Raw genomic sequence first — 24,724 nt, 5'->3', positions numbered from 1 at the left:
TCCCACCGACAAGTTGATTCACTACATATTGGTTGGTTGTATTGATCCCCCGATAGAAAGTTTGTTGAATCACGTTCTCCGTCATATCGTTATTGGGGCACTCTTTCACCATTGTTCTATACCTTTCCCATATCTCGTGTAGTGGTTCATTAGGCTCTTGCTTGAATGCTAGAATTTCATCCCGAAGAATAGCCATGTACTCGGGAGAGAAGTACTTAGAAATAAATTTCTCCATTAATTCATCCAAAGTATGAATGGAATTATTTGGCAAATGTTCCAACCAATATAAAGCTTTCCCTCATAGAGAGAAGGGAAAAAGCCTTAGCCTCAAAGCATCCTCGGAGACATTTGTTTGTTCACTCCCCCAACACGTATCTACGAACCCCTTCAAGTGTTTGTATACATTTTGACCCAGTGCACCGGTGAAGAACCCTCGTTGCTCGAGCAAAGTGAGCAACACGTTGGTTATTTGAAAGTTGTCCGCCCTAATACGGGGAGAGACTATTGCACTTGCTTACCCTTCATTCGGCAACACCCGGTGAGGAACCGCTCGTGGTGGAGGTGGGTTTGGAGAGGGCACATTGTCATGATGCACTCGTCCTCGTCTATTGGCTTGAGGTTCAAGAGGGACCTCATCTATTTGATCATCGTCAACGTCCACGTCCCCCAAAGCTATATTCCCGAGCTCATTATTTGCCATGATTGCACATACAATAACTCAACACGTTAGTAACAAGGAAGGAAAAGAAGATGTTCCTCAAAACACACCTAAATATATAGCTAACACCATTTTAGCTCCCCGGCAACGGCGTCAAAAATTGATCTCGTCCAATTTCACACCTCAATTCAAGGTTATGAAACGGTCGATTGCAATAATAATACCCAACAAGAGTCCGGGTTGATTTTCACAAGGAGCTATTTATTGGAGTTAGGAGTATATATTGTAATATGTGAGTTTGACTATCTCAAATTACACTTCCACAAATTTGGGTTGATTCTATGTCTAATTTAAATCTAAGATTGAAAAGTTGAGAATAAAACTAAGAGAATTGTTTTTGTTATTTTTCAGGTTTTGTAAAAAGCCTAGGGTTATGACCATCACCTAGGTGTTTACCTAATGGGATATAAACATTAATACTTGTTTTATTGATCGGGGTGTATTATAGCTATCAACAGTTAATTACTCACTCAATACCTCTAGGTCAGAGGGTGATTTTGCCCAATTTGGCTTTCTCAAGCCCAAATGGATATTGCACAAAACGGTTGATAAAAGCTCAAGTCGGATTATTACTATCTCTAGGTTGAACCCTTTAATCAGGATTATTAATCTCTCGATTGACCAAATTGCTTATTAGTCAAGTTCTCCTAAACTAAGTCTCTTTCTCAAGTAGAAACCACAAATAGGCATGAACTATTATTTACAACTATTAATTTCACAAATTAAAGCATGAACAAAGCTAAATAATAAACACTCAACCATAAACAAACATTAAATTAAACACCCATAAGATTTACACACTAGGGTTGGGTCACAACCCTAGTAAAGATCTAGCTACTCATGCTTGAAATTGAAGACAAAGAAGAAGAAATGCTAGTTTTGTTTTAGGCAAATATACTACTAGGCATGCCTAGTAGTTATTTTATTAATAAAAAGAAAAAAGGAAACCACAACGAAAAAGTACAAATAAGGGGGCTAGCTACGGTAGTGTTGCCTCTATGTCTTGGCTATATAATCACTCCTCTGTGCCTCCATTGCCTTAATGGCAGCCTCATGTAAAGGATTATGGTGTAGCTGCCGGCAAAAGTCTCACGAGGGCATATAATCTCATAGCCGCTTGGATCTTCCCAAAGGCATAGGAATATAGCACACGCTTACTGTGCTATATCTTACCTTACAAATCCTATTGAGGCATGAACAACCTTATTTACTAGCAAGCATGTAAAAAATAAGAACTAGCACGAACTAGATATTCTATGATCATCACAGAGTTTATAACATACTTTGTGATGATATTACAAATGATGATGCTTAAAAATTGATAGAATAAAAAAAGGTAAAAAATTGAGTCTTGCCCCTCATTATTCAACCTTGTTTACTCTTCAATTTGTAGATACTTGGTTTCTTCTTCAAACCTCTTCAATATGTATTCAAAATTCATGATTAAATTTTGGAACGGTTGGACCTCGTAGAGGTTGTTGCTGTAGTCATGTTTTGCTTTGCAACTCGCATTGGGAGTTGCCTAATGACAACTCCTTTCATATTATGTTGAACAATTGAGGCTTGAGATTTACCATTTGTGATGTTGTTCATACCCGAAGATTGTAGCCCTTGTGCACCTGCTTGTGCCATTGTTGAACCCAGTGAAAAAAGGCATTCACCTTCACTTTTCTTGTCATCACTATCTTCAAAATGAACTCCATCATCATCCTCTTCATCGTCACCTTGATCATCCCACAATTTTCTTTGTAACTTCCCTGTACTACCATTCTCTCCCAATGACTCCAAGGATTGAGAAGGAATCTCAATTGCCTACTTATTCAAAGTGACCAAAGGTTTCTTGGTCATAGGATTGTCATTCAACATCATAGCAACCTGAGTATCTTTGATGATTGTTTCCACTTGTGGACTGGAAAAATGTAATGTAGCATTATTCAGAATAGGAGTAGACACTGCATATTCCAATTCCATAACATCGATACTATCAGTAGTTCCTCTATACTCAAGCAAAGGTGTATTTTCTGGTGGCACAGCAGAAAAATGAAATGGTATAGCTGATGGAGTATTTACCGGTGCATAAAATTGTGCAGTCAGTTTTCCCCCTCAGAAACCAGAGAATTCTGTTTCATTGATGTTGACTTAGGATTTGCATTTTTAATGGACTGTTGTTGCTGTCCAATACCTGTGTTACTTGTTTGTTGTTGTTGTTTTTCACTGCTTGGAGCTTGGCCATTTGTTGTGGTTGCCTCATGATCAACCTGCTGCCCTTTCTTCCCAATATCTTCCGGATCTTGTTCATTCGCCAAAGCTTTGGATTGTTGCCCAAAATTGCCTCGACTGTCAAGCATCTGCCCAAAAACTTTAGTTGTTGAATGCACAATCTTTGAAGTAGCTTGATCCACATTTGTGTTCAATGTATCACTAGGTGTCAACACTGGAGGTGCGGCCTGCTCCTTTCCAACTGTTGATGTTATCTTATGATCAAGCTGGTGTACAGTCTTCTTTGGCCAATTAAAATTCCCAGCAGTAGTACCGGAGATTCCAAATGTTGCACTAGAGTCATTTCCATCAATTACAACAGTTGTGTGATCCAAAACTGTTTGATTACCAGTTACCTTAGTAACCTGCTTCCATTCCTGTATGTTAGTTGCACCAGCATTAGCAATGTCAATCTGGATAGCCTGAGCCTTTTGTTCACCAACATGATGCAATTCGTTTGAAGTGAACTGTCGCGCAGCAGACTGTTCCGAGTTTGCCTGCACTGTTAAACTGCTTGTGATTTTTGGCTTTGTAGCACCTCTATTATTTTTCTGCTTCTGTTCACGACCTGTAGCACTTGTGTTTCCAGTTACAACAGTTGCACCAGCAGTGGCATTATCAACATGAATAGCCGCTGCCTTTTGTTCAGCATCACGACTCAATTCCCTTGCACTGTCTACTCGCGCACCAGGAGACTTGGGCTTATGTTGCTCAGTGACACTACCTGGGGTCTTTGGCTGCTTAGTATATGATGTTTTATCTCGATCAACCTGCTTCTCTCCCATCCCAGTATCGACCAACATAGGTTCATTTTCCAAAACAGCAAAGGAGTTAGCAACAATTATGTTCGTTGAACCATTAATATTGTTTTTGTTAGGGGAAGATTGTGTGTTATTTACCCCGGACCAAACACTCTGGTTTGATCTAGTTTGAGAGGCAGATTTCAACATCTTTGCTGCGTCAAAGTTAGCTGCAACATTTTGTTCCCCAGTAGGAATCAAATCCCTTGAACTGAATGGTAGCAGCTCTTCATTTTGCCGAACTGTACCTGCTCCAATTCCATCCTTCTTATCACCTGATTCAAATGCACCAGCTTTGCTTGAAAAGTCAGCTCTTATCTCCTTCACTTCAGTTAATTTTTGCACAATAGTTTGGCCCTTTCTTCTAAATGTTTGGTGCCCAGCTTCCCCAGATTTTTGCCCAGCAGCTGGACCCTTAGAAGCAGTTGCTGAGGCTCGATCAATCTCATTACACAGGTCAGCTGAACGCACATCACCATTAGCATTCAATGCCCCAGTTGAAGCAATTTTTATTTCTGCATTCTTCAATATATCAGCTGTATCATCTGATATATGGTGTATATCCTCGATACTTACTACATCCTTCAAAGCTGGCATTCGCCTTTTTAAATTAAGCAATTGTCTCAAGTCCCCTTGAAACTTCTCAACTAACTTACCTTCCTTATCCAGTATCTCTTCTTCATTTTGCACGACAACATCTTTCTCACCTAGCTTGCTCGCTACTGCTTTTTCATTCAAACGTCGACATGTATTTTCATCATGTCCTTAGTGCTTACAATGGTTGCAATATAATGGTAGATTATCATACACAAAATCTTGAAAAACTTCAACCATTCTGCCCGTTTGTTTATCCAGAAATTGCAGCCTCAATTTGTCAGGTAATTTGTCCATTAAATCAAGGATAACCGTCACTATTGCAGTACTATGATGCGACTTTGTTTGGGTAGATTTGTCTATGGCTATAGGCTTGCCAACAACTGAAGCTATTGATAACAAAGCCTTCATTGCAAACAACTTCGTTGGCAAATTAGGCAAGGAGATCCAAACCACTGCCTTCGTCGTTTCCTCATTTACATTAAAACCAATAGACCATGGAAATATTCTGATATGGTGCTCCTTACCATTGTGTATAAAGCAGTTTACTGACCTCGCAAGTGAATTAACGAAGTCATCATGTTGATCCACCATAATAAGCAATTGTCTAGGTGCAAGTTGGCCGATGAAAGCTTGTCCTTTGATGCCGAAGATTTTCGGTAGTAGGCTCCTTAATGTGGATACATCTGGTGCGCTCAAAGAAAGTTTCACTACAATAGCTTGATGCAGACCCTCCTCCTTTACCAATTCTATCCGTTCATCCATTGAAAATTGAATTGTTAGAACTCCATGAATGACTTCAATAGCTTTCAACAAGTTTTGATTCAAAGTAGCAACTGCTTTTGGTTGAGACAATTGGGCGGCATACGTATTTTGTGTTATTGTTCAAATCGTCATTCTTAAAGCTCATTATTCCTGCAAAGAAATCACTTGATTTTTGTCGGAGATATAGCTCTTGATCTGGAGAACTAACACTACTACTTTGGATTGGTAATTTTGACTCAGAATCATGCTAAAAAAATGCAGCTTGTCCGAGGCGATTTTCTACAGTAACAACGTTCTCATTTTGAAGATCTGCAGCAGCTAGATTTAAATTTGAAGATGAAACTAATTGGTAAAAGTGCACAATATCTAGGGGGTTCTTTTGCGACTGGTACGGTGGCTCTTGGCCGCCGGACGCCGGAGCAGCGTCCATGAGACCACCCTGCGTTACTATAGCAGTGGGTCGCATTTTGAGAGCATTTTTTTCTTAGGGTTCCCTTCAATTGAAGTATTTAGTTAACCTTATATCCTCCGATCCTTTTTTATCAAATGCTTCCTTCTATAGTATTCTTTCTCTTAAGTTGTGAAGAAAAGCTAGTTAAACTCATATTGCAAAATTAAAATGATAAAATCTATATTAAAATATTCCAAAATATGAAAAACTACTAAAATAAGTAAAGAAAAACGGCTATTGTAGTGGTTGATGTCAAAAGTTGACCTAAAATTGTGAAACTCGTCTATTTATACATGGCTGGAAATTTCAAACAAAAATACCCTTCGGGAGGTTCTGAGGCCGCACAATTCCATGTGCAGTCCACAGATTTCTTCAATCTTGTCAGGAAGTGGAGGTGTGCGGCTGCATAATTCTGATATGTGGCCTCAAGGCATCCTTTATGTGGTCTGCACTTTTACATCTGCGGCCACAACTAGGTCTTTTGCGGTCCGTACTTTTACACCTGCAGACGTAAGGCGCTACTTCTGCAGCCGCACAATTCCTGTGCAGTCTGCACTTCTGAGGGACTTGAAATGCACATTCTCTGAACTTTGTTCCTAGCCATCATTTGCGGCCACACAATTCATATGTGGACCTCACTTTGCACAAAGGTCTGCTAGCCTTTCCTTCACCATCTGTTGTTGCAGATGATATTCTGTGGTCCGCACTTGTGAGCTTTTGTGCCTTTTATGGCCTTGAGTTTAGATTACTCCTTTTTGGGTTAGATTTCATCTCGGGAGTTCATCTTCCAATATTCCTGCAGTTAGGCATGTTTCATCAGTTTTCGAAAACATAATTAAACACTTTTGGACTAAAACAAAAGCTAAAAAGCGCTAATAAGTAGTTAAAATCCCCACTTATCAACTGGCATGTTTGAAAGTTGAGGTCGAAGAATATAACATCCGTGAAGGTTCACTAAAGAGGTTAGCCGATTGAGGAGTCTACTTGGGAGACCGAGCAGGAGATGCGGAGAAGATATCCTCACCTTTTTGAGACTCAAGGTATGATTCTAGACTCGTTCGAGGACGAATGTTTGTTTAAGATGGGGAGAATGTAACGACCCATCCTACCATTTTGAGTATTTTAGTCCAGTTCTCCGTATTTGATGCTTTACATACGTTCATTTGTGATTATAAGACTTGTCAGGGTAGTTGGTTTTGTTTCGGGAAAGTTTCAGAGTGAACAGAGACACTTAGTCCCAAGGTTGGATGCTTAAGTTATAAGAGTTGATAAGAGTTTGACTATTGTATAAACAACTTCGGAATGGTGTTTTGAGGGTTCAAATAGCTCTGTAGGGTGATTATAGACTTAGTGTCAAAACACCATTATCTCTGTAGGGTGATTAAGAATTGGGACTTGCATGCAAAAAATGGAGTCATTCCGAGTTGATTTGATATGGTTCGACACGAGTTTTTGAAGTTGAATGTTATTAGTTTCCTTATGCTTAAATTGAGGTCTGATTCATGGTTTTGATGTGATTTGAGGCCTCGAGTAGGTCCGTGTTGGTTTCAGGGATTGGTTGTTATGTTTGGAAGGGGTCTCGGGGGAGGGGGGGGTGTTTCAGATTGAGTTCGGACCATTTTCGGACTTAGTTGTATTGTTGAGGATTCAGGGCTTCTTGTGTTTTTGCATCTGCCAGAGGCTTGGCCGTAGATGCGGAGCCGCATGTGCGACCATTTGAGTGCAGATATGAAGGAGGAGGCTGGCAGAGGAAGTTTGCAGATTCGGACCATGGAGAGCATGTGCACAAGCGCAGATGCGCAAGAGCTTCCGCAGAAGCAGCTTGGGGTCCGCAGAAGCGGCTAGTCAGAAGTAAGTGACTTTTGCATTTGCGATTGGTTTTTGCAGATGGGGTATCGCATGTGCGGCTCTGAGGACCGCAGATGCGGTTTTGCTGGACAGAGTACTTATATCGAGGGTTTGGTCATTTTTCTAATTTTTGGAATTGTAGAGCTCGATTAAATGCGATATTTGGAGGGCTTTTCATCACAATTGAAGGGGTAAGTGATCCTTACTTGATTTTGGTGTTAGATATTGTTTACCCATAGATTATTATACCTAATTTGCATGAATTAAAGGTGCGATTTGGGGTTGGAATTGGATGAAACACATATACTTGGACTCGTATCAGAATGGGTGCTCAGAATTTGTATCTTTGGTCGGGTCCCGGTGTTGAATTTTTGGGTTGACTTTTTTATTTTGGTTGAAGTTCTTAGCTTTATCATTTGGAATCTTTTCTTATGGCTTTTCTTGATGATATTAAGTTATTTTGGCTAGATTCGAGCCATCTAGAGGTTGATTCACACAGGAAGGGCTTATTAGAGGATTAATTTGGCTTGCTAGAGGTAAGTATCTTACCTAAACTCTGTTGAGGCACTAGTTTCCTGAGTTATTTATGATAGCTACGTGCTATGAATGGCGCACATGTGCGGGGTTGAGCCCATATGCGTGCACCAAGTTAATTATCCATGCTCTGGGTAGTGCTTAGGTATGTTATGCCTTGGGTTGTTTGTTAAACTTCATGTTGTGATATTTCTCCAATTTGTACTCTTTTAGGTGAGCTATTTGTACCATGTTCGAGGTTGCATAGAGATTAATCTCCCGATTGAACATGATAGCTACTATTTTGTGATAGATTTACCTAATTTGAGCTATGATAGCACACTTTGCATATGCATACATTTTAGCATGTCAGTTATACCAGTCCAGGTATGAAATTTGATGTTCATTGATCATGTACACGTAATCTTGTATATCTGCTTTCTTTGTGATATGGTTTGGTCTGGTAGCATGTGATCATGGTGGGCAGATTGTGTTGTTAAGCATGTGACCACGCTGACTGGATTGTGTTGTTAAGCCTTTGATCACATCGGACGGATTTTATTATTGAGTATGTGATCATGCCAGGTGAATTGTATTATTGAGCTTGTGACCACGCCGGGCAGATTGTGTTGTTGAGCCTGTGACCATGTCAGGCAGATTGTGTTGTTGAGCCAGTGACCACACCAGGCGGATTGTGATATTGAGCATGTGATCATGTCGGGCGGATTGTGATATTGAGCCCTTGACCACGTCGGGCATATTTGGATATTGAGCCTATGACCATTCCGGGTGGATGATTATTTGCACGTGACTACGCCGTGAAACGTGTGGATATGGATCCATCCCCCTAGGGTCATCCTCTCATGTTTCTTCTTGATGGTGTATACGCAGATTAAGGAAAATTGATCAGTGGTTTGGTACGGTTACAGAAAATTTGAGGAAAAGCTAGCCAGTGTTTGGTTTAGTTATTGCATTTCATCTTTACTTGCAATTTCCTTAGTTAATTACCTGATTTATTTGCATATCTTCCTTACATTCTGGATTGTTGACTGAGCAGCGTACATTAAGTAATTTTGTACACCAAGATGGTTCTTTATGTGCTTTATGACATGATCATATTATTGTTCTGTACTTGTTGAATTTATGAACTGTACATGTTATAGCAAATATCATTTATAATTCTTGCTTATATTACCTCGTCGAGGTTAGTTATGATACTTGCTGAGTAAATGGGGTCGGTTGTACTGATACTCCACTCTATACTTTATTGTACAGATCCAAGTGTTAGACTCAGTCATCAATAGTTGAGGCATATAGCTGAGTTGGTCACCCGAGAGATTAGGTAGAGCTGCATCCCGACCGCAGTCTTGGCATCTCTTTCCATTATGTACTGTTGCCTTAATTTCGGACAGTATTGTTATTTCGCTTTTCAAACTTGTATTTCTATTATAGAGCTCATGCCTCTGTATTTACCAATTATGAGGGACTTATCATGTATTGACATTGTTATGTTATGTTGAGACTTAGATCTGTATCATTTTTGTCATTTCCGTTATTATGATTCATTACTATAATGTACGACTTGCCTAGCAAGTTCGTTAGCCGCCATCACAGCTGTGGGTTATTTGAGGTCGTGACAAGTTGGTATCAGAGCCATAGGTTTATATGTTCTATGGTTATACCTGGTCTTCAAGAGTCCTTGGCTCAGATCTTGATTGTGTACACGAGCCTGGCCCAGGCAGTTACGATACAAGTTATACCAGCTACCTAACAGGTTGGGGAAGGAGCCCCGACTCCCATCGCCCGTACACCGAAGCAACTAGCTCAGGGTTATCAAACACCAAAGGTGTTACCGGTTTAGCCAATTATTGTTGCTTGGGCTGAGACTGGTCCACCTATGACTGATGAGATGCAGAAGAAATTGGAGCAATTTAAGACACTTGACCCTACCGAGTTTAATGGAGGAGAGTCAGAGGATGCTCAGGGTTTCCTGAATCGGTGTCATCGGATTCGTTACACAGCGGGTATTGTGGACATCAACAGAGTTTCCCTTACTACTTTTCAGCTGACAGGGGCATCCTATAGGTGGTGGAAAAATTATGAGTCATGCAGGCTAGCCGGCGCGACACCACTTACATGGCATGAGTTCTCAGTTCTCTTATTAGAGAAGTTTATCCTACAGACTCGCTAAGAGGAACTGCATAGGGAGTTTAAGTAGCTACGTCAAAGGGGATGACTGTGACTCAGTATGAGATGAGATTTGCGAATTTGGTCCGTCATGCAGTACAGTTGGTTACCACTGAGAGGGAGAGGATAAGGATGTTCTTTGATGGCCTCAACTATGGTCTATGTTACAATCTGGCTCGAGAGGCTAAGACGAAAGCTAGGTTTGAAAAGGTGGTTGCGATTGCTAGACGTTTGGAGCAGGTTCGCAGGCTTCATCGCGAGAAGTGGGAGGCCAGTAGGCCTCGTGGATCAGGTGGTTTTAGAAGTGCCTCATCTGGAGGCCAGTCACATTACTGGAGAGGTCGCCCTTTTAGGCCCGCTAAAGCAGCTCGTCAGATTCCTCGTGGTTCATCAGTTAGCCCCAGTTTATACAGTACTCGCCCATTTCAGTCATCATTTAGTGCACTGCCGACATAGAGTTCTTACCGTGCTCCATCTGCTTGGGTTTCCACAGGTAGTTCTTCGGGTTATCAAGGTCAGCAGCCTTATAGGAAGGGCTGTTATGAGTGTGGGAACTTGAGTCATCTCAAGAGGGATTTCCCCAGACTTTTGAGTGGGGTTCCAAGTAGAGCTCACAACCTATGATTTCAGCACCAGCAGCTACACCACCCGAACAGTCAGTTAGCGATGGGGCTCAGCCAGTTCTAGGTCACCCTAGAGGGGGAGGCTGGTCAGGCGGTGGTGAGGTCTGTTTCTATGCCTTTCCAACTAGGCGAGAGGATGCTTCTTTCGATGTCGTGATCTCATGTATTGTTTTAGTATGCCACAAGGATGATTCAGTGTTATTTGACCCTGGTTCAACTTACTCTTATGTGTCATCCTATTTTTCTCATTATTTGGATATACCTCGTGATTCCTTTGTGATGCTTGTTCATGTATCTATACAGGTGGGTGATTCTATTGTGGTGGACCATGTGTATCGGTCTTGTATAGTGACCATTGGGGGTTATGAGACTAGAGTTGATTTAATATTGCTCATGGTAGATTTTGACGTGATTTTAGGCATAAATTGGTTGTCACCATATCACACTATTTTTGATTGTCATGCTAAGATCGTGACGTTGGCAATTCCAGGGTTGCCGAGATTGGAGTGGAGATGCTCCCTGGATCATGTCACCGGTAGAGTGATTTCATATTTGAAGACTCAATAGATGGTTGGGAAGGGGGTTTTGGCGTATTTGGCCTTTGTGGGGGATGTTAGTGTTGATACCCCTAATGAATGAGTCATTTCCAGTAGTGAGGGAGTTTCCGGTCGTGTTTCCTACATTCTTGTCGGGCATGCCACCCAACATGGATTTTGATTTTGCTATTGTCTTGGTGTCGGGCACTCAACCCATCTCTATTCGGCCGTAGCATATGGCAACAGTAGAGTTGAAGGAGTTGAAGAAATAGTTATAGGAGTTGCTTGATAAGGGTTTCATCAGGCCTAGTGTGTCACTTGGGTTGCACCGGTACTATTTGTGAAAAAGAAAGATGGTTCTATGAGGATGTGCATTGACTACAAATAGTTGAACAAGGTTACTGTCAAGAACAATTACCTACTACCGTGTATTAATGAGTTGTTTGATCAACTTCAGGGTGCTAGAGTATTATCGAAGATTGATTTGAAATTGGGGTACCATCAGTTGGATATCCGGGCTTCGAATATTTCAAAGACGGCTTTCAGGACCCGTTATGGTCACTATGAGTTTTTGGTGATGTCTTTCGGGCTGGCCAATGCCCCAACAACTTTTATGCACTTTGTGAACAACGTATTCAAGCCATATCTTCATTTATTCATCATAGTATTCATTGATGATATATTAGTGTATTGTCACAACCAGGAGGATCATGAGCGGCACTTGAGTATCGTACTCCAGGCATTGAGGGAGAAGAAGCTATATGTTAAATTCTTCATGTGCGCGTTTTGTGTAGATTTGGTGGCATTCTTGGGCCACGTGGTGTCCAGTTAGGGGATAAGGTGGATCCAAAGAAGATTAAGGCAGTTCAAAGTTGGCCCAGACTGTCTTCTACTGCTGAGATCCGGATTTCCTTGGGTTGGCTAAGTATTATCGTTGTTTTGTGGAGGGGTTTTCATCTATAACATCCCCAATGACTAGATTGACACAGAAGTTTGCTCTATTTAGGTAGACTTATGAGTGTGAGGAGAGCTTTCAATAGCTCAAGACTTATCACGCCCCAACCTAGAGAGGCGTGGCTGGCACCCGGTGCCGTACTGGCCCGAGCGAACTACTCTGTAACTCATAATTGTTCAAAAAAAACTAGAACATACATAGGCAAGTTGGCTAAATGCATTCTCTCTGTAACCATCAAGGGCCAATATGGACACAACTCGTAATACATAACTGTAAGTGGGCAAACGTTGTATCAGCGATCCATCATACTTCAAATATGAATACACACGGGCCGTCAACCTGACCCTCTAAAGTGGCACTGAAGGCCATGATATGAATACTAATTATACTTATATATTCAATGCATCTCTTTGGGACTATTATTAATATCGTAACATGACTGATCAATGGTAACTACTTGATCGGCTGTAGCTCGGTGGTAAATGTATAACTGCCCAACCGGTGGTAAATAATGATATATAACTGCCAAACCGGTGGTAACTGCGACACCGGCCGTAGCCCGGTGGTAAATGCGTAACTGCCCAACTGGCCTTAGCTCGATAGTAAATGCATGACTGCCCGACCGAACGTAGCTCAGTGGTAAATGAAGATGCAAATAACACTACATTATGAACATTAACATCTTTATCACATGCCTCGATAGATACTTAGGAACATATTTAGACATGCTTTGAATTACATTCTACAAAAATGAATAATGTAGACATCCTCAACTATTAAGAGTAGAAATGTTATGGAATAACACTACGTTTATGATTCATTACTTGGATCATGCCAAAAGCAGTAAGGAATAGCCTTAACATACCTTAACCACGAAGCTACAACTATTGCACAAGGCCTCGCATCTCTTACTAATGGTAATCTTGATTCAATCTCCGAATGACTACGACGAGTCAATCCTTCCAATATAAACTCAACCTTAAATACTTATATGATCCCGTAGAAAGTCGTAGATGAGGAATCAACTTGGATAAAGAATCATCCTCAAAGTGAAAACCATGGTTGCTGCCAATGCATTCTTATACCAAAATAACTTATTCTCAAGGTGAAAGTATGAATTTCCCCAAATGAAAGAATGAACTCCTAACTAAAAGTGTTGCTAAAATTCGTTGGTACAAAATAAAAGATCGAGAAAGACATAAAGTTGCTTAGCATATATATGCAAACACGAAACTATCTTTATTATGAAGTAACTTCATCCAAAAATATATAACAAGTATAGAAACTCTTCTGTGGCCACTTCCCCTTTAAGTATATACAGTCAGACCTCTCTATAATAACATCCCTATATAACAACACTTCACTATAAAAGGCAAGTTTTACGGAACCAATTTTCATGTTATGTTATAATATATGTCCTCTATAACAACACTTCGCTACAACAACCAAAAATATTCGGAACAAATGAATCTGACATGATGACTTATAGACTCGGATGCACTCTGAACGAAGTGGACTCTTATTAATCTTTCGTTGAATGTTAACCTTATCTACTATGAGGACTCGACAAACTGATTACCTACACCTGCAAGTATAAATGCAGTGTCCACAACAAAGACGACATCAGTACGAATAATGTACCGAGTATGTAAGGCAGAACTGCAACATAATAATAAGTAAACATCAATGAGAGAGATATACAAATCAACCTGAACCTTTAAAGGGACATTGAAGGCCATGATATGCATACTAATTATAATTATATATTCAATGTATCTCTTTGGGACTACTATCAATATCGTAACATGACTACCCAACTGATTAGTGGTAACTGTCTGACCGGCCATAGCTCGGTGGTAAATGCATAATTGTCCTACCGTTGGTAAATAATGATACATAACTGCCCAACCGATGGTAACTGTCACCGGCCGTAGCTCAACTGTAAATGAAGATTCATATAACACTACATTATGAATATTAACATCTTTATTGCATGCCTCAATAGAGAATAAGGAACATACTTAGACATGCTTTGAATTACATTCTACAAGAATGAATAATGTAGACATCCTTAACTACTTATGGAATAACATTAAGTTTGCGATTCTTTACATGGATTATGCCAAATGAAGTAAGGATTAGCCTTAACATATCTTAACCACGAAGCTACAACTGTTGCACAAGTCTTCGTACCTCTTAGGGATGGTAATCTTGATTCAATCTCTGACTGACTACGACGAGTCAATCCTTCCAATATAAACTCAACCTTAAATGCTCATACTATCCCGTAGAAAGTCGTAGATGAGGAATCAACTTGGATAAAGAATCATCCTCAAAGTGAAAGCCGCGATTTCTACTAACGCTTTCTTATACCAAAATAACTTATTCTCAAGGTGAAAGTATGAATTTACCCAAATGAAAGAATGAACTCCTAACTAAAAGTGTTGCTAAAATTCGTTGGTACAAAAGAAAATATCAAGAAAGACATAAAGTTTCTTAGCATATATATACAAACACGAAGCTATCTTTATCATGAAGTAATTTCATCCAAAAACATATAACAAGTATAAAAACTCTTCTGTGGCCACTCCCCCTTTAAGTATATACATTTACAAAGATAGCACATTGAAATAGGCGGTGGGTGATTAAATAAAGAAATAAACTTAATCTTCTTATCCAATAATTTAATAATATACCATGACATTTATATCTATTATGGAAGCAAGTCCACGTGAACCCAACCTAGAAGGGTTAAAGCAAATAAACATTTCGTCTTCATCCTAACGTAGAACTTTTGAAATATTCAATTACTAATAAATCATGGGCATTTTATAAAGTTAATACATACACTAATATTTCATAGAGACGTGAAGATTATGACATTAGTAAAAATTAATATTTCATCAAAGTCTAATATTTCCCATCTAACCTCAAGAGTACGAATTTTTGTACTATTAGCTCTCAAAATGGGAAAAGATAATTTTTATTATGAGAAAATAATTTCTATCTTTATAACAAAGAAAATCCCATTTATTAACTTTCTCATATGAAGTGCATAATTTAAAGCATATCTGAAAGTAGTAATAATAGTAACTATCCAAAATTATACTTAACAGTTCTTTACTAAAAGGTTTTACTTATAAGTAAATATATATACACCATATCAAAATAACGTCAAATAGTATTAAGATTGTAAAACAAAATAGCATTGTCATAAACCCTCTATAACCTCGTGAATGACCTTAATCCCTTCAAACTAATATTGAGTTACTACGACTCATCCTAACGCTAAAGTACGAGATGTTACACAACTGCCTTGACTATAGCTCTAGTTCTATTTTTACCTTCGGGATCGGGTTCTTATACAATCTATTGTGATGCTTCACGGATTGACATTGGATGTGTGTTGATGCAAGAGGGTAGAATTATTACTTATGCTTCACGTCAGTTGAAACCCCATGAGAAGAACTAGCATGTACATGATTTGGAGTTGGCAGCCATTGTTCACGCACATAAGATTTGGAAGCATTATCTTTACCTCGTGTCTTGTGAGGTGTTCACATATCAAAGGAGTCTACAACACTTATTCAAGCAAAAGGATTTGAACTTGAGGCAACAAAGGTGGTTAGAGCTACTAAAGGATTCTTTATCACCCGGGGAAGGCCAATATGGTGGCCGATGCTTTGAATATGAGGGCTGAGAGAATTGAGAGTCTTGCTTATATTCCAGTTGGGGAGAGATCGTTAGCATTGTATGTTCAAGCTTTGGCCAATCAGTTCGTGAGGTTAGATATTTCGGAGTATAGCAAAGTTCTTGCTTGTGTTGTTTCATTGTCGTCCTTGCTTAAGCGCATCAGGGCGCGTAAGCATGATGATCCTCCCTTACTTATCCGGAGGGACACGGTGCATCACAGTGATGCTAAGGAGGTTACAATTGGAGATTATGGGTTATTGAGGCTTCAAGGCCGGATCTATGTTCCAAATGTGGATGGATTGCAAGAGTTGATATTGGAGAAGGCCCATAGTTCGTGGTATTCCATTCATCCGAGGGCCGCAAAGATGTATAATATTTTAAGGCAGCACTATTAGTGGCAAAGGGTGAAGAAGGATATTGTTGTGTATGTTTCTCGGTGTTTGAACTGTCAGCATGTGAAGTATGAGCATCAGAGAACCAGTAGTTTGCTTTAGAGGCTTGACATTCCGAAGTGAAAGTAGGAGCATATCACTATGAATTTTGTAGTTGGGCTTCCACTGACCTTGAGGAAATTCGATGCAGTGTGGGTCATTATATTATGCTCCGAGGGAGAATTATTGTCCTTTGCCCTTATTTCTATGCACTTGCAACACATTTAAGAAGACAAAGAAAGCGACTAAGTTGCAATATTTGCGTGCTTGTGAAAAGTTTTCAAGAATTGAAGACAGAGACAAATCCAGGATTGAAGGTTCCCGGTGCCACATTATTTTGAACGTAGACGTGTTGTTATTTACACAGGCGAAATAGGGATAAACATTTGGTTAGTTTGATCAATTTTAGGCTTCAGCTCAGGTTATTTGTCTTTTCGATTTATATACACAAATAGATCGAATGAAAAAATGTAATAATTATTCCAACTTGACTCGAAGAGTAAAACTTTCAACAATATTACTAATGTCATAAATTTTTCTTCCACATAGTAATCTATAAATGACTTTATTAATGATCAATCTTTATGTAGAACTTTCTAAATTTTCAAGCACTCTTTCGCATGGCTAGCAAGATGAGATCAGGCACTCTTCTTTAAGTTCAAGAAGTGAGGAGTCATAAGAAACCATGCCCTTTGTAAATTTTCATACATATACACAAAAGAAGTTCATGTTGGAAAACTAATTCAAAGTTGTAGTAGGAAACCATAATTGTTTAGGATTTGATATTTTCTAATTTATTTAATTCATGTCTAAATAGGATTTGTAGCCAGAATTATATAGGAATAAGTTTTCATGTTTCTAATTGAAATATGTTTCATACAATTATAAATAGGGCTATTGATAACTTATTTAATGTGTGGATTATGAGGAAAATTGTAGAGAGCATTTAGAGATTTAATACAATAAATTTTCCTTCATTTCAGAATCAAACATGGGGCAGTCATGCTACCATACAGGTTCCTAAAATTTTGAACCTGCTACACGAGGATAACCGTCGCATTTGTTGAAAACGATAAATGCAGATTTTGATAAGAATATGACGTTTCTTAACTGTTGTTGAATCTGTAAATTGTACATGAAGTATTACCATTGTAAAAATCTATCCATTTTTTTTTCTTTCCGTTTTTGCTTATATAAGTGTTTACCCTAAAAAATGGATAACAATTGAATTGATATGTGGTTTTAAGGATAGGTAGATTAATTCAATACAAGTGATTAATAACATTAGATTAAGCAAATGAAAGATGCAATAAATATCCAAACCAATGATAAGGATGATTCCGAGCTCGGTTAAAGGCTCAATGAGGAACCTGCCTTCGATTCCAAGCTTGCGCTTATGAAGAACTTAAGAACAAAAATAAAAACTTTGAACAACAAAGAGAATTGAAATAAATTGCATTGGTATGCGTGTTACAATGTCTTTCATGAATAATAAGCTTCCCTTTCATATAGTAGAAGAATTTTACCCTAAGTACAATTCTAAGAAACGTAAAAATCTTCTGTTTCTCAAATCACTGATTTTCTGCCGATACAGGCCGAGATCCACGCCGTGATATCCGGTTGGGCACGGACATCACGGCCCTTTGTTAGTTGTGTGCAGCTGTTTGGCTATGCTCCCCGAAGTCTTGATCCTCAAACCAAACCCGGAGGACATGGCCCTGATACCCCTGAGGGCAGGTGTTTTGCCCGAGACCCGATACGAGGGGCTCCTCGCTCTGACTCTGATTCATTGCGGTCACGTTCCTGCTCCGTTTGTCTCACCGGGAAATCGGGGTGTTTAGTGGTCTAAGGTTTACCCTTATACAATAAGCTACTTATTCTGTCATCAATAGTTAGCTTGTTTTGTGCCAAATCCTTCTGATAGTTTCATATTATGCATTTCTGTCCTTTCTGTGAGCTCTCCAAGCAGAGGTGGTACTGAAGTCCCTATCAGTTGAAAGCATTCAGATAGGTGAGTCATATTTACCTTCATCTCCATTTTCACTACCACTAATGTGTTCTACTGTATAAGAAAAATGTTGTTTTCCACCTTTCTTGCCTTCTCTTAAATGTTTAATCAGAAGAAAGGCATTTATTCATGGCCACTTCCCTTCTTTGATTCAAATTCGAGAACTTGACCTTTATAATGTTCTTTCTTTCTTCTATTCACTCATTCAAGCACAATGTGAACTAAGGTAGAACTTACTATTCTCATTTGCAATTATTGCAGAAATTTCCCAATACTTGCAGCTTTAAGAGGAAAGTGAATCCAACAAAAGATATTATTGAAGAAAACAAAAGTAAACCAAACAAACAATCATGCATACAAGTTAAAACTGGTGATTTTACATGAAATTAACTGCTGCTACTTGGACATGGAGGAACTGGAATATCAATAATTCCCTGTAGCATCTGTAATACTTGTTTCATGGGAGGACGAAGAGCTGGTTCGTCCTGAATGCACCAGATCGCCACTGAGATCATTCTCTCCAAGTGATTCTTGTCTACTTCTTCACTTCCAACAAGCTTGTCTAATTCACTTTCTAGAAGGCAACTATATGCCCATTTAGAAAGCTGGATTTCTTCTATTTTAGTCACATACACTTCAATGTTTCTTCTGCAGCAAATGATTTCTAGCAATACAGTACCATAACTGTAGACATCTACTTTGACAGAGATAGGAGCATTTGTTTGCCATTCTGGTGCCAAATACCCTCTAGTTCCTCTTATGCCAGTGAATGTTCTTGTTTGATCAGGCATTAGTAGTTTGGCCAACCCGAAATCTGAGATTTTAGCTGTCAAGAACTCGTCGAGTAAGATGTTTTGTGGTTTTATATCACAGTGGATGATTGGAGCTTCACATTCTTCGTGGAGGTAAAGGATTCCCCTGGCAACATCTAGTGCAATATTTACTCTTAAGTTCCAATCTGGGCAAGTAGCTCCTCGGAACAAGAGATTTGCTAGGCAACCATTGCTCATATATTCATAAACTAGAGCTCTTTTTGAGCCTTCAGCACAATATCCGAGCAATCGAACCAAGTTCCTGTGTCGAGTTCTGCCAATGGCCTTCATTTCTGCTCTGAATTCCCTTTCACCTTCATCGACTACCTTCTCTAGCCTCTTCACCGCCACAAGGTTTTTACCTTTGTTGAAGCTCCCTTTATAAACTGCACCGAAGGCACCCTTTCCCAACTCTTCTTTGAAACCATCAGTTGCCTGTTTTAGCTCTCTGTAAGAGCAAGTTCTGAGTATGAAGTCTTTTGTTAATCCTGTGGTTCCTGTCTGCAATAGCTTCCTGTACTTTATTATCCTGAATTTGAAGACATAAAATCCTGAAAATGCAAGAGCAGTACCTGAATACAGAACGAAACTTATTGATAAAACCAAGATCACTACCCATGGTGGCTTCACTGAATCTGTTATTGCATTTTGCACGACTATATTGCTGACTTTGAAAAAAGCAGTGCGAGATCCTTCAGGTGCGCCTTTGACATACCTCAAAGGCAGCTTATGTTTCATACATTGGCCAATTTCGTCGAAGAGGGCAGCATCACAATCACAGTCCTCAAAACAAGATTTGCCACAATCTTCTTTTCCTAGAAATGATGTAGCAAAGTAAGGAGGATCCTCCCAAGTAAGATTGGTCGTAGTAGTAATCTTGTAGACACTTGAATCTTCTTTGCCATGAATGCACTTTCCTCTAGTGAAGTTCCTTTGACAATCACCAAAGCCTGGATCATTCTCTTTCAAGTATGATCCTGGTAGACACATACAAGAGTGTACATTGTGACTTGTAACACAAAAGCTGTTAAGGCCACAGAATCCCTTCACTAGACAGAGATCATCGATCGCCTCCCACTCCAACCATATTTTGGAATTACCATTGGAGTCGAATTCATGAGAATAGAGTCGAAAATTTCCATCATGATCGAGTGTAGCCCGATAAATAGCTCTGTTCTTCTGCATAAGTGGACTATATAATCGTCGAATTACAGAAGAATCTGTGTCATTGATCACCAATAAGATGCCTGTACTGTTAAGAAGCAGATGATTTCTGCAACCAGAGCAATAGACCTGTGAAGCCCAATAGGCATCCACTGCCCCATTCAAATTTTTGGGGTATGCAACAAGGTTCCCGTCATCCTGCATCACGAGGCGAAATCTCCCTGAGGAATGATTTGTGGAGGAGAAACTAGAAATCAATTTACCCCCATTAGCTAGAATCTGGTCACCTAAAATTGTATCACCAGGAGAACTGAAACTCTCGTAAATAGACTCATGATCTTGGTTGTAAAGCACAAAGTTACCATTATCAAGCAAGTTGGCATAATATGCAGATTTTGATGAACTAGCAATAGTCTTATCCTCATTACTTGTTTTCAGAACTACAATTCCATCAATAAAGGCCAAGGTGGAATCTGCAGATATTTCTGGATCATCACGAAACGCGGTCCAGACAATAGTATCATTGTTATTGGAGCCTCCCACTAGCCAAATTCCTACCTTGTAACCACTTCCTTGCGGATAAAAACCAAAGGCGAAATGACCAGAAGCTGAGTACCACGCTGTAGGCTGAGTAGTGGGATGAATAGAAGATCCTAATCCTATTGTATTAGGTGGCTTTGATTGAGCTCTAGCTGATCCAAAGATCACATACAATAAAAGGAAGAAATATAGAGACATGATATTGAAGTGAGAGAAAGCAGCACAATTTTTAACTCTTAACATGGTTTTAACCCCATCCTTGACAAAATAAGAAAAAGAAAAAGTATATGTAAAAAAGAAAACTAGAGAAACAACAAAGACAACCAGAAAATCTCTTCTCAAGAAATATCCAAGAAGAAACTGGGAATATTACTTGGTCAAGTCAACCATTAGGTCTTCTTAATGGGTTAGCATCAATAGAAAACTTTAAACAAGCAGAGAAATATTTTAATCAAAAAGTCTTCCCTGAGAAAAGTCTGATGAAAGACCTGAGAAAAGGACAATTAATTATATCTTTAAACTTTCCATGCGTAAGAATTCTAACTTTGAAAACAAAGGCTGAAAAGGACTACAAAGAAAGAAACTTTAACTACTCCCTTTGGTCCATATTAGTAGAAAATATTGTTTCTAAATTCTCTATTTTCATTTTTCGTTCTTTTGTTTTCCTTTCCCTTGTTTACAATCAAAGTACAAAGGTCTAATATGAAGACCAAGATAAAAGAAGTTAGAAGTAAGAACATATTTTGCAACAAAGCGCCACGTTCAAACTGGTTTTGGTTCACATAAATAAAATGCTTGACATTCTATTACAAAGTAAAATTTATGCTTCATTATACACCAGTATGTTACAATATACAGAAGACATAAGAAACCTAAACAATGTTTGTGTATGCTAAAAATGGTATGTCCATAATTCCTTCTAACATGAGAACCACATTCCTCATAGAAGGGCGTAGATCAGGATTATCATGAATGCATAACAAACCAACCTTCACCGTCCTCTCTAAGGACTTCACATCTACTTCCTCATCTCCCACTAGCTTTTTGAGATCATTTTCGACAAAGCATTTGTGTACCCAAGTAGGAAGAAAGATCTCATCCTCAGTTGAGACATTGACATCCATATTACTTCTACAGCATATGATCTCCAAGAGCATCACTCCATAGCTATAAACATCTACCTTGTCAGAGATCGTGGCGCTATTCTGCAACTCTGGTGCCAAATACCCTCTTGTTTTGAGCTGAAGTTGGTTCCCTACTTGATTAGGAACCAGAAACTTTGCTAGCCCAAAATCAGAGATTTTAGCCGTCCACAAGTCATCTACAAGGATATTGTGTGGCTTTATGTTGCAGTGAATTATGCAAGTCTCACATTCTTCATGCAAATAAAGTATTCCCCTTGATATGTCAAGTGCAAGCCTCATCCTTTGCTCCCAAGAAGGTCTTGTTTCAGAATTAAATAGGATATCTGCAAGTGATCCATTGCTCGTGTACTCGTATACAAGAATCTTTTCAGATCCCTCCAAGCAAAAACCAAGCAAATGAACCAAGTTTTTGTGACGAGCTTGCCCAATTGCTGTCATTTCTGCTTTAAACTCCCTTTCTGCTTCATCACCCATCTTCTCCAGTCGTTTTACAGCAATCGTTCTGTTACCTTCTGATAAAATTCCTTTATAGAGGTTTCCAAACGAACCATGCCTTATCTCTTCCTTGAAATGTTCAGTGGCTTTTTCAAGCTCGCTGTAAGAAAATGATCGAAGAGTGAACTCTTCGTTAGGCCCCAAATATGGATTTTCCAACAGTTTTTGATATTGGCCCTCATTGCTTCTGTAGAAAAGATAACTGCAAATTGCAACAACCGTAAGCAGAAATGCTACGGAGCCAAGAGCCAGGGATAGAATCAAGATTATCTCTTTCCGGCTTTTATTTCTATTCCCAGCTTTTCCAGGATTGGGAACAGTGTGACCTGCAATTTGGGAAATATTGTAGCTCTGCTTGACAAAAGCCTTGACAGACTGATCAGTTGGATCAAGTGTTGAATAGATTAGTGGAAGCTTGAATTTGCTGCAAACTCCATTCACATATTGAGTAGCCCAACAAGTACAATCCTCCAAGCAAGATTTTCTGCAATCCTGCTCTACGATTGAAACCTGAGAAAATGGATATCCTCCAAGTTTCAAGTGTTGAATCATGGTGAGATTGTAGGCCAATACTGTAGAGTTGCTGCTTCCACAAGACTCTTCATAAACAAATCCCCGATAGCACCCTTGGAATTTCATTTCATGGTTGACATATAAAAATCCTGGTAAGCAAGAACAAGCACCTGTGCTGCTGCCATTTCTTGCAGTACAATAACTGTTTACACCACAGAATCCCCTGGCTTGGCATTGATTTTCTAGCGATGACCAATTGATTTCCAAGCTCGATTCATCTCTGCCTTCAAAACTGTGTGTATAAAGCCTAAAAATACCATCAGGATCAAGAGTAGCGCGATAAATCACTGTCTTATTTGGTGTTCGAGTTGAGCTATTTGCTATTTCATTCACTTGAAAACCAAAATCATTAGAAGCATTTCTAAACAGTTGTCCTCTTGGAGTAAGACTCACAAAAACTGAATCAACTTCACCGAATTCGCCTCTACTTTGTAACATGAAAGCCCAGTAGGAAGCCTCAGGTCTATTTATGTAATTGGTTGGATATGCAACAAGGTTCCCATCAGCCTGCATACTCAAATAAAATCTCCCAATTGAATGATCAATTTCACTGACACTAGAGACAAGGCTGTGGCCCGATATCAGGCGCTGGCCAACGAGGAGGGTGTCCGTTGGATAATCAAAACTTTCCCAAACGACATCTGTTTTATTATAGATAACAAAGTTACCAGAATCAAGCATGGAAGCTGAAGTTACTGGCTTTGGAGATTCTGCAATGACTTTCATGTTCTGCTTTGTCCATAGAATAAGTTTACCTTCTTTTGTAAACTCGAGGTATCCATCCGAATGAACTGGAGGATCATCTCTACTAGCAGTCCAAACGACAGTTTTTTCGAACCATATGCCAACTTGAAATCCATCCCCTATTGAGTAGAAACCAAATGCAAAATGGCCTGAAGAAGATAGCCAAGAACTCGGATTTCGGTTTGGATAAAGAATAGAACCTAAGGTTATGTTGGAGGGTTGCTTCTGTGCTCCAACTTCAACAGCTGCAAATAGCATTGGAAGCATCAAGAACATGAAAGTAATTGTTAAATTGGCCATGGCAGAAAGATGGGAAAATAGAGTGTGAGATCCAATATTTTCTACTTTTCGTATAAGGATACGCAGTGGCATTTTCAATTTTAAATGGTACCAATGATTTACACGTTGGCATAAATTAGGTAATAACTGAGTCAACTTCTTATTCAATTTTCCAAAACTCTGTTTTATGACGTTAAGATTTTGCCAATTCCTATTTGATTTTTTCTACCTTCATTTGCGTGTTAGGTGGTTTAAGTTTGTCTTTTGCGCGTTGGATGGTTATATATGTTTTGATTTCATTAAACGGAAATTTTTCTCTTTCCCCTTTCCATGTTCTTTCTTTCGTTATAAAAAGAAGACGATTAACCCAAAAAAGAAATGCTAGAAAGAATTGCATCACTAAAAGTCAGGGATTACGCAGGGCAATGTTTTCCTCATATTGGTCTTGTTTGACGGAACCAGCTAGGATGAATTTTGCTGTTACAAAGGTCAGAAAATGGGACAAATTAGCAGAAAGCTACTACGTGCAAAACAAGATCTTTTTTAATTATTTTTTAGGGATTTTTTACCCTGGAAACTATTACAAACTTT

At 39.2% G+C, this 24,724-nt stretch overlaps 5 protein-coding genes across 5 annotated transcripts; 2 read left to right on the top strand and 3 right to left on the bottom strand.

Annotated features, from left to right (window-relative positions):
• Nucleotides 1–2,166: 2,166 nt before the first annotated feature.
• Nucleotides 2,167–5,653, bottom strand: LOC138891678 (uncharacterized). The gene is made up of 2 exons (XM_070175402.1): nucleotides 2,789–5,653; nucleotides 2,167–2,627 (listed from the first exon to the last, which is right to left on the bottom strand). The coding sequence occupies exon 1, from the start codon at nucleotides 4,372–4,374 to the stop codon at nucleotides 2,809–2,811; it is 1,566 nt and encodes a 521-aa protein (XP_070031503.1). The 5' UTR covers nucleotides 4,375–5,653; the 3' UTR covers nucleotides 2,167–2,627; nucleotides 2,789–2,808.
• Nucleotides 5,654–10,180: 4,527 nt separating this feature from the next.
• On the top strand, nucleotides 10,181–10,591 carry LOC138893194 (uncharacterized). Its single transcript, XM_070176970.1, has one exon. The coding sequence runs from the start codon at nucleotides 10,181–10,183 to the stop codon at nucleotides 10,589–10,591; it is 411 nt and encodes a 136-aa protein (XP_070033071.1).
• A 5,326-nt stretch (nucleotides 10,592–15,917) lies between these two features.
• On the top strand, nucleotides 15,918–16,337 carry LOC138893193 (uncharacterized). Its single transcript, XM_070176969.1, has one exon. The coding sequence runs from the start codon at nucleotides 15,918–15,920 to the stop codon at nucleotides 16,335–16,337; it is 420 nt and encodes a 139-aa protein (XP_070033070.1).
• Nucleotides 16,338–17,813: 1,476 nt separating this feature from the next.
• On the bottom strand, nucleotides 17,814–21,244 carry LOC104096394 (G-type lectin S-receptor-like serine/threonine-protein kinase LECRK2). The gene is made up of 2 exons (XM_070175401.1): nucleotides 18,740–21,244; nucleotides 17,814–18,359 (listed from the first exon to the last, which is right to left on the bottom strand). The coding sequence occupies exon 1, from the start codon at nucleotides 21,138–21,140 to the stop codon at nucleotides 18,768–18,770; it is 2,373 nt and encodes a 790-aa protein (XP_070031502.1). The 5' UTR covers nucleotides 21,141–21,244; the 3' UTR covers nucleotides 17,814–18,359; nucleotides 18,740–18,767.
• Nucleotides 21,245–21,680: 436 nt separating this feature from the next.
• Nucleotides 21,681–24,241, bottom strand: LOC104096386 (G-type lectin S-receptor-like serine/threonine-protein kinase LECRK1). The gene has a single exon (XM_009602750.4). The coding sequence runs from the start codon at nucleotides 24,224–24,226 to the stop codon at nucleotides 21,770–21,772; it is 2,457 nt and encodes an 818-aa protein (XP_009601045.2). The 5' UTR covers nucleotides 24,227–24,241; the 3' UTR covers nucleotides 21,681–21,769.
• Between the last annotated feature and the right edge of the window lie 483 nt (nucleotides 24,242–24,724).

The sequence above is a fragment of the Nicotiana tomentosiformis genome, chromosome 5 (genome assembly GCF_000390325.3).
Source record: "Nicotiana tomentosiformis chromosome 5, ASM39032v3, whole genome shotgun sequence".
In the NCBI taxonomy this organism is placed as follows: domain Eukaryota; kingdom Viridiplantae; phylum Streptophyta; class Magnoliopsida; order Solanales; family Solanaceae; genus Nicotiana; species Nicotiana tomentosiformis.
This window is presented reverse-complemented; position numbering and strand designations above follow the sequence as displayed.

Excerpts from the sequence above, each read along its gene's own strand:
- LOC138891678 (XM_070175402.1), bottom strand. The coding sequence starts at position 4,374 with ATGCCAGCTTTGAAGGATGTAGTAAGTATCGAGGATATACACCATATA.
- LOC104096394 (XM_070175401.1), bottom strand. The coding sequence starts at position 21,140 with ATGTTAAGAGTTAAAAATTGTGCTGCTTTCTCTCACTTCAATATCATG.
- LOC138893193 (XM_070176969.1), top strand. The coding sequence starts at position 15,918 with ATGGTGGCCGATGCTTTGAATATGAGGGCTGAGAGAATTGAGAGTCTT.
- LOC138893194 (XM_070176970.1), top strand. The coding sequence starts at position 10,181 with ATGACTGTGACTCAGTATGAGATGAGATTTGCGAATTTGGTCCGTCAT.
- LOC104096386 (XM_009602750.4), bottom strand. The coding sequence starts at position 24,226 with ATGCCACTGCGTATCCTTATACGAAAAGTAGAAAATATTGGATCTCAC.